At 44.4% G+C, this 9,504-nt stretch overlaps 1 protein-coding gene across 1 annotated transcript; it reads right to left on the reverse strand.

Annotated features, from left to right (window-relative positions):
* Nucleotides 1-4,485: 4,485 nt before the first annotated feature.
* LOC125552882 (transcription factor NAI1-like) lies at nucleotides 4,486-7,468 on the reverse strand. Its single transcript, XM_048716590.1, has 2 exons — nucleotides 6,803-7,468; nucleotides 4,486-6,700 (listed from the first exon to the last, which is right to left on the reverse strand). The coding sequence occupies exons 1-2, from the start codon at nucleotides 7,454-7,456 to the stop codon at nucleotides 6,290-6,292; spliced, it is 1,065 nt and encodes a 354-aa protein (XP_048572547.1). The 5' UTR covers nucleotides 7,457-7,468; the 3' UTR covers nucleotides 4,486-6,289.
* Between the last annotated feature and the right edge of the window lie 2,036 nt (nucleotides 7,469-9,504).

Raw genomic sequence — 9,504 nt, forward strand, 5'->3', positions numbered from 1 at the left:
GACATGCATCTGCAAGAACATCACGAGACACGAGTTCATGCGCACGCATTCTCCGCCTGTGTCAGCAACTTTTTGCCTGTCCAACAATGGTGATCAGCACATAGCTGGCAATGGCATATATTGGATTCCGGAGCTAGCAGCTCAGTTTATTACTAATAATATAACAACGTACGCACTGGCTTTTGGAGCTGTTTCTGTCAGCCTAAAAAGTCTGAAAAGGAGTGTGTCTGCTGTTAGCGCATGAGTTCGCTACAAGAAACACCTGACCGCGTCATTCTATCAGAAAGAGGACACAGGAAATAATAGTACTATAATGAAGGGAACCCTAAAGTTACTTTGTGGACGTCCCCGGTGAGACCTTCAGCACCGCATACGCCATCGATTCCGAGGAATCATTCATGTGATCGAGCAGGCAAAGCCCGTGGGTAGTACTAGTAGTTGATAAAGATAACGCGAGATAAGTCTAGTGCAGTACCACCAACGAAAAGTTCTTCAGACGACAGTAATGTACTCCAACCGTTCCTAAATATAAAATATAAGATCTTTTAAATATTGCAATATAGACTACATATGAAATGGAGGGAGTAGCTTGCTCCGTCCGGTACTCCATCAAGAGAAAGTTGAAAAAGATGAAAGTTTGTCCTGCAATTCTAATCTAGATTTTCTTTCTTGGTAATACGTGTCTCATCAATATCATAGTACAAATCAGGTAGACACCAACCTAATAAAACTGAAAAGATAGAAGCCTTTGCACAAAGGACCACCGGCCAACAAACAAAATTACAATCAAAACCGAAGAATCCCCTAAGCTTGACACCAACTTGCCTTCGGCACCACCACGACAGCCACCAAAGGAAAATATGACGGATCACCTCCTCACCCGAGCTCGACGCGGCTCCATTGCTGATATGCAGCTTTGCGGACCTTTAGGTGGCTCACCAAAGGTGAAACCATTGCCATTGAACGAATCAGACTGAGGAAACACCCCAGACATGCCATCGAACTCCAGATCTGGCACCCTCGCTCGAAGAGGACGTTGGAGGAGGAAAGCATACTTGCCAACTGGCAACCACGATTCCAGCACACGATCCGCTGTCTTCCAAATGCCACCAATGTAGACCACAATCTGCATCCACTCCTGGACTACCTCTCAAACTCCGCATCGGTGCTGGAGCAGACACCGTTGCAACTGTGGAGTCTGAGGACACAAGTCCACCACAAGGATGCCGCCATCGCCACGACATCCCCGCTTGAAGAGACTAGTTCCCAAATCTATAACCAATCATAGAGGCGATCGCCTCGTCGGGGAAGGATCCGGAGCTTCTTTATTCAGCGTCGTCGTCGCCACCGCCGCCGAAGCCAAGACGTCGAACAACCCAAAACCTGAGCTACTAGGGCCCTAAAACCTAAAGCTAAGACGATCCACACGCGCGGGATCTGGTGCCCCCTCACTATCAACGACCGAGAGATCATCAGCGGAGGGGGGCCACCGGAGGACGCCCGGAAGGCTCAGCTCTCTTGGCGGCGACTAGGGTTTCTAGTCGCTCGTCTCCATAGGGAAAACTGTTTTGAAAGAGAGTCTTTCTAATCGAGATTCATGGCTAGCTCTAATGGATTGTGTGTTGATTTGTGTTCTTTTTTGTCGAATAACATATCATATATACCCGCAAACAAAAGGATGATGTATAACTAGTCCAATACAGAGTATTTAGGGAGGTGTACCGATCTAATCAAATATAATGACCTCTTAAGATTTTGTGAATCAAACATTTCTAAGTTTGATTATATATATAGAAGAATTACTAGCATTGAAAACATTAGAAACTATTTATATAGAAGAATTACTAGAAAGTATGAAATGAAATAGCATGTTTGCATAGAAAATAATGGTCAAAGTACCATCTTAAAAACAACATCACAAAAGACAATTTGTCGTGCATTTGCCTGATCGAAAGTGATATATTCCATTGTTCCTCTCCTAACATTTGGGGTGAACAATCGTTTCGGATTACTATGGACAACAGTCTATATATATAAAAACGACCACCATGCCCTTCGGGCCCCCCTTGTCGGCCATTATCGTGAGAGACTACTATTTTGGGCTGAAGCTTTACGATTTGTATGTAATCGCATGGTTTGTAAGGGCACCATGATCCAATGATCAGAACTTAGCCAAGTGGACCAATAAAAAGCTTGATTCCTACAAATTTATATATAATGATTGTGCACTAAAAGGCCCGCAAATGAATGACCTCTAGATCGTCACAACTTGGCTTATACATCTTCCATCTTGTAGACTAGTTCTCATGCATCCAACAGGGCCGGCCCTGGGTAGGGGCAAGAAGTGCGACGCCCTAGGTCCCCACCTGATGAGGGGCCCCAACCTGTGTGGTACGTACGCTATACAGCCCATCGTTTTATTGTTCAGCCAATCGTTTCTTCAAGTAGAGTTCGGATTCTATCGATCTAACCAAGGGGCTAACGCCACAGCCGTTGTTTCTTCTCCCCGCGTCTGTCTTCTCGTTCTCCGTTCCGCCCCTCTTCCGAAGCACCTAGCAATATTATGACTGGTTCCGTTGATCACCCTTAAATTTTTCATCACTACTACTCGTACCTTATGGATTTCTCTTTTTTTTCCTGCAGCACGCTACCTATAAGTACGTCCCATCCTATGAGCAGCCGCAGGGGGTAGGCCAGCCGAACCACATCAGTTATGTTTGCTCTGCAACTAGGATGGACACCATCTCAAAAAGTTCTAGTAACTTTTCAGTCTGTTTTCCATTTGATCTTTGTACTCAATTATGTAATTTTAACTCACTAGTTGGTCTTCTCTTTCTATACAGGTTTCTCAAACACGAAATTGAGGATGGAGCGAGGTCGAAGATGTTTGGAATTGGCTAGTTCAATTTCTACTTTTCTCCTCCAACGATTCAGCTGTCCCCCCCTCCTTTCCTGCAGTATACGTATAACCTAAAAAGCTTTGTTGGTTGTTTGCTAAAATTTACCATGTCCCTGGTGTATTATGAGATCGTATTTGCTAATGAATTCTTAGTACTGTTGTTTAGTTAGATGTTTGAAGTCCGATAAACTTTTGTGATATATATCAGTATGAATGAAATTATTGACTATGTCTTTCAAAAAGAAATGTCTTTCTTCATGGGGGCCACTTTTGAAGCTCGCCCCGGGCCTCGGAAAAGTCAGGACCGGCCCTGGCATCCAACCATGCATGGTGAAAGACAAATCAGCCATAGCATATCAGGTCATTACACCAATTTTTAAGAAAAAAAGGAAAAAAAGCCCGACCTCTGCATCAATTGATGGTCGTTGCACGTATATATGTACATATGCCATACATATAAATTATGTTTGTTATGTAGACAATCCTTCTTCTCGATTCTCGAGTCTTAATAATTGTTGCCGCCACTGTTGTTGTTGCTGCTGCTATGTTGGTACAGTGCAGAGTTGAGTCTTCCTACAATCTCCTCTATGTTGACGGTAAAGCCCTCTTCCACCTGAATGGTAAAGTTAGTCGATCCACATGAATTTAAAGCCATAGCCTAACAGATGTAGCTGGTCATGTTTATTTCTCATGTATGTAGATATGTATATAACATCCACAATTAGAAAATACTAAAATGATTTCTGGTGTTGCTCTGAAGAGATTGATGCTTACTACCACATGCCTTCAGACCGAAGTTCCACTCCTTTTACAATTGTGTCCACCAAACATTTTGAAGTTTATTGTCCAAAAAGAAAGAATATCTAAAACATTAAGTCAACAATACTAGATTTATAATGAAATATACCTTAAACGCGCATAGTTTTTGTAATGTTAGGCAACATGTTTGTGCATTAATTGGTGGTCAAATTATCATCTTGAAGAATGTGCCATGTCCTAATTAGATTTTGGATCAGAGAAAGTACTATTTGAATATTAGGAAACCTTAAATCCACTACAATTAATTCTAAATGAAACAATCTAAAGTTTTTTTTAAGTGTCAAGGATATTTTGAGTTGCTACTTAACAGTTACCTTGTCTTACTATCTTATACTTTGCATGTATGCATGTTATAGATTGGTAAACTTGTATATTTATGTATTTATTAAAAAAAACTAGAGTGGACATGGAGGATAGTGAAAATAAAGATGTATCCACCCTTTGTAGAAAATGCATTTTACATTACCAATGTCGTCATCAACATATTGCTATTTCTAATTCTAAGTCATCGCTAAGAATCAGCTGATCTAAGTTCAAGATTCATACATGTAAGAAAAGGTTGATAACATCTGATGCTATCAATGTCGATTGACTATTTGTAAGTTGATATAGCCCCCAAAAGAAACTCCAGCAGCACCCCTGAGAGAGAGAGAGAGAGAGAAGAGGGAGAGAGAGAGATGCCGGCCGTGTGTGTGTGTTGGGGGGGGGGGGGGGAGGGGGGGGGGGGGGGGGGGGGGGGGGGGTGGGTGGTGGGGGGGGGGGGGGGGGGGGGGCTCGTGCGTGTATATAGTACATATTCTCACAGGACTCTTGCACTCTCTACAAGTAACTATTTGATCATTTATTTCTTACAATATAATGAAATACTAAATCGTCAACATAGTGTAATACCGCCATGTTCCTAGACACTGGAAAAAAACTAATGAATTGTAAATATCGCAAATTGAACTGCTGAAACGCAACGCTGGCTTTCAGAAATCAATGGGTAGTGTACAACATAATCTAACTAGTCTTGACTACTCCCACACACAAAAACTAGTTTTGACTACATTAGCAATATGATTGGCATTAACAAAGAATATATGGTACCTAGTAAATGAAAGTAAGGTTTAACTCTTACTTGATCTTATATTAGTTTACGCATTCGTGATCTAAAATATCTATATTAGTTTACAGAGGAAGTATAATCCATTGTCGACTCTTCTTTCCCTTCACATCATCTAGAGTCGACAATATTTCGCAAAAAAATCTAGAGTCGACAATAAACATATTTATATGATAAGGTCTTAGTTGGATTGACTGTATATATCGTAGGAAATTTAAAACATAGGACTGGGATGACATTTTTTTTAGAAAAGGAGGATGACCCCCGGCCTTTGCATCTGGAAGATGCATGCAGCCACTTTATTAATGATTCACAAAGACAATACAAAGTAATACATCAATATGTCTGAAGCCGCCATCTTGGCAACATCTGTCGCTACTCCTATCCATTCATGAAGGGGTGCAGAGAGTGTGAGCCGAATACCCCGACCTCTCACCTAAGCCTAACATCTAAAGCCGAAGGTCCCAACCTAGCCACATACCAGGTCTGGGGCACAAGGCGGATCAGCGAACCCGGCCGCCGCCATAATAGCGCCTCCGGCGAGGGGTGGCCACGCCTCCGCTGTCGCCGCCGGGATCCCGCCGCACCTTGCCACCGAATCACTGTCATGATGTGTGTCGCCGCCTCCACCAGAGGGGTTCGCCGCCCCCGGGCGAGGAAAAAATGCCCCGCCGCCGCCATCACAGCTGACCGCACAGGCTTCGTCTGGCGTGATCTCCGGCGGCGGCGGGAGGGAGGGGCCGAGGAGAGGAGTCCTAGGGCCGGCGGCGCGATCTCCCCCCATGTCGCCTAGGGTTGGCGACACGGGGGTCGAGGGGAAATGGAAAGTTTGCCTTAAAATGGGAGAGATTTTCACTTCCCGGCCTATTGATCAGAATCTTGCAAAATTCCTATGTTTATCCTTCAATCAAAAGAGAGTGTGAGTGTGTGACTCTTAATTAGCCCGACTCTTAAGAGTACAGTATATACTTTTAACTAGGGGTGGGCCTACAAACTACGTTTCTGACTGAGGGCAAACTGTATGAGTGCATGGGGCATTTTGTATAAATACAGAGTTTTAGCATTTGTATTCTAAAAGTACAGAGAAATTCTATTGGAATCTCATATTTTGAGTGGGGGTCTTACCCCCACTCCCCTCAAGCGTCTGCCCCCGTCGTCTTAACAACAACTATCCTACGTGATGAGACTGAGTCAGCCATTGTAGGCGACACCCTTACCTAGCGCACGTCCTTGTGTATATGAGAGAGAAGAAATTAACTATGGTTTTTAGGCGTGAGATGCATACGTCCACAACATTTTTATTAGTTTGAGCTGTAGACACGTTCTAACAATGGCACACCCCTTCAATTATTTCATGGTACTAGCCTAGAATAGCTACTAGGTTTGAATTTTCTACAGGGTACACATCAAGCTAACGATTCCAATTGGGCACGTGTGCATACGTGGATAACGTACGCCAGCTAGTATTACTGATGATAACTTGCCTTTGCCATGGTGGTTATGATCACGGTGGACGCCGTGAATGGCATCACATCGTTGTGGACGATGCGGAGGTGGAGCTCCTCGACCTCCGCAAGAACCCTGGCGACCAGACCCTTTCCATTCATTTCACAGTGGATCCTCACCATGACGTTGTCCTCCGAGAGCTTTGCCTCGACCTCCGGCAGCTGGTTTCCAATTGCTGGCGTCCCGGCCGCCAAGAGGAACCGTGCGGAGCTCTCGCCGACGTCTGGCGCGACAGGGCGGCACGGCTTCCTGACGAGCACCACGGTCTCGACGCTCCTATGGTTTCCGCCGGCAGCCTCCAGTGACCTGACCTTCTCTTGGAGCTCCTTCACGTATCTCGTTGCGTCGGTAAGAATCGTCCCCTTGTCCATCTGATGGATCGAAAGTAATTTTAGTACCAAATTAACTAAGCATTTCCTGAAGGAATATTATGAAATGTAGAAATGGTTGGGAGATTTGGCATATTCAAAGACCTTCTTGAGGCCGGGAATGACGGCGGAGAGCTCGATGAAGCGCTGGTTGATCTTCTCCCGGCGCTTCCGCTCCGCCATGATGTGGTCTTGCGCGTACGGCGTGCTCTTTGTGGATGCCCTCCTTGTCCGCTGTGACACGCAGGAACCAAGCGGCACCCCGGCGGCCAGCGTGCCCCCGCCACCGCTGCTGACCGGCTGCGGCGGCAAGACAGCGCCGAAGTTCCAGCTCATGGACAGGGCGTTGCTGGTGCCGGTGCTGCTCATGCTGCTGGGCGCGAACAGCCCGCCCGAGGTTGGGGACGACATGGACCAACTGCCTTCGTGCACAGCCGCATCGGGAGCAGGGCTGATGATTCCTCCACCGCCGCCCGTGTCGTCGCCGGAGCTCAGACTGTTTTGTGCTTCCGCCAGCTCCGCGGAATCGCGGAGCGCCTGGGGACTCGGGAAGTAGGCGCTCTTCTCGCTGCCGCCGTCGGCTCCTCCTGGATCCTGCTGCTCCAGTGTGCTCACCGCCCACTGCATGAACAGGCGCGAGTCGTCCATGTCGTCCATGAGCATAGACAGATCCGTACCTTGCCACTGACCTAGCTCGTGCAACATCGAGACAGAATGGTAAGAGTAGTTAAGCACACGTGACACCGCAGAACTAATCATGCATATGCTAGTAATTGTTTACCTCGATCGGTGAGTGAATCCCTAAAGATCGATTATGTTAGAACCTGGCCTCTAATCTTGGAGTTTATAACGGAGCGTTAAGGTCCTGTCACTGTAATGTTTGCTCACGCTAGGCCCCTCTGCCCTACTATTAAGAACCGTTTGTTGGATCCTGGCTATCTTGCCTGGATCCAGTGAAAATGATATTCTACGCGGCTGGAAAGGTGCATTCATGGGGTGAGCCAGAAATAATTTCCTGATGTGTATCTTGGCAGCTGGATTAGTGGATCCACGTGTATCTTCCAAACTACCAAGTTTTTTTAAACGAAAAATTCCAAGGTTATAAATTGTTGACGTATAATGTACTGTCTAGTCTCTTTCATCAGATCGGTTTTTTGGTTGCATTGGCTAGAGCATACACTTCTATATGGTATCAAAGCTAAGAGGTCTTGAGTTTAAGACCCGGCTGGCGCAATTATATTGCAGCCCACTTTCGGTCCACGTTTAGGCCTGAGGGAGCCACACGTGAGGGGGAGTGTTGACGTATAATGTGCTGCCTAGTCTCTTCCATCTGATCGGTCTTTTGGTTGCATTGGTTAGAGCATGCACTTCTAAGGGCATGTACAATTGTGCTATCTTAGGAGTGTCACATAGGATAAATGATGAGGTGGAGGAGAGAGATTTAAGAAAAGACAAGAGATGATCTCTTAGCACAATATGTCTCACCAAATTTTTAGGAATAGCTAGTTATTGAAGATAAGACTAAGAGATGACCCATTATAGACATGTTTTTTTGTCATCTCTAAATTATATGCAAGACTTAAGATAAGACTATCTTATCAACCATTTTACATGCCCGAAAAGGGACAAGAGATGATCGCTTAGCACAATATGTCTCACTACATTTTTAGGAATTGCTAGTTATTGAAAATAAAGCTAAGAGATGACCCATTGTAGACAAAAAAATTTATCACCTCAAAATTACATGCAAGACTTAAGATAAGACTATCTTATCAATCATTGTACATGCCCTTAAGGAAATGTACAGTGATTAATAAGGCTGCTTTATCTTAAACCCGTCACATAATTTAGATAAGGCAATAAAATTGGTGTACAATGGGTTATATCTTAGACTTGTCTCTCACATCCAATATCCCTAAATATATGGTGAGATAGATTGTTGTTAAGATCATCTCTTAATTAAAAGAAAGCATGACTTTTCTTATGTTTTCTCTCTCCTTCACCTCAGTATATATCCTATGTGGCACTCATAAGATAGCACCATTGTATATGCCATCATGCTAGCAACTAGCGCAAAGAAGATGACAGGACGGAAAGGAAATATCTTGTCTATTGGGGAAAGGGTGACCCTCACTAATTCTTGTCTCAATAGCATTCATTATATATGATGTCCTTCCTGGAGGTGCCAAAAGGGGTGCTGGATTCTTGCGGAGCTAGAATGGTGTGGCAGGAGATGAATAATAAAATGAAGTATTGCCTAATCAACTGGCATATGTCGTGTGCATACCAAAAGTCCTTGGGGGTGTTAATTTACAAGTCATGAATTAAAGCCTGCTATGCAAATGGCTTTGAAAATTGGAGAACACTAAAGGTACCTTGCAACAATTGTTGTCCAGAAAATACCTTCAGAATCAAACCCTATTAGGGATTAGAGTTGGGACTAGGGGCTAACTTTTTTGTCAGTCTGATGAATATGAACCATATTTTTCAGAAATTTACCAAGAGGTTGTTAGGTGATGGAGCTAACTCTGTTTTGGGAGGATATATGGATTGATAATACATATTTAGTATTGCAAACCCCAAGACTATAGCATCACCTTCTCAAAGATAATTATAGTTCGAAAAGTCAAAGTTGAAGGATGGGTGTGCATCGGTTTCATGAGAACTTTGTGGGAGAGAAACTGCCCAATAGTGGGATGCCTTAAATATCTTGGTTGGGGTGGCTTAACTCTTTTCTGATAGCACAGAGAAAATTGGTGCTCTGTTTGGGAGTAGCAGTATGACAGACTATGCGGAAAACTAGAAAC

The sequence above is a fragment of the Triticum urartu genome, chromosome 4, assembly GCF_003073215.2.
Source record: "Triticum urartu cultivar G1812 chromosome 4, Tu2.1, whole genome shotgun sequence".
Lineage (NCBI taxonomy): Eukaryota > Viridiplantae > Streptophyta > Magnoliopsida > Poales > Poaceae > Triticum > Triticum urartu.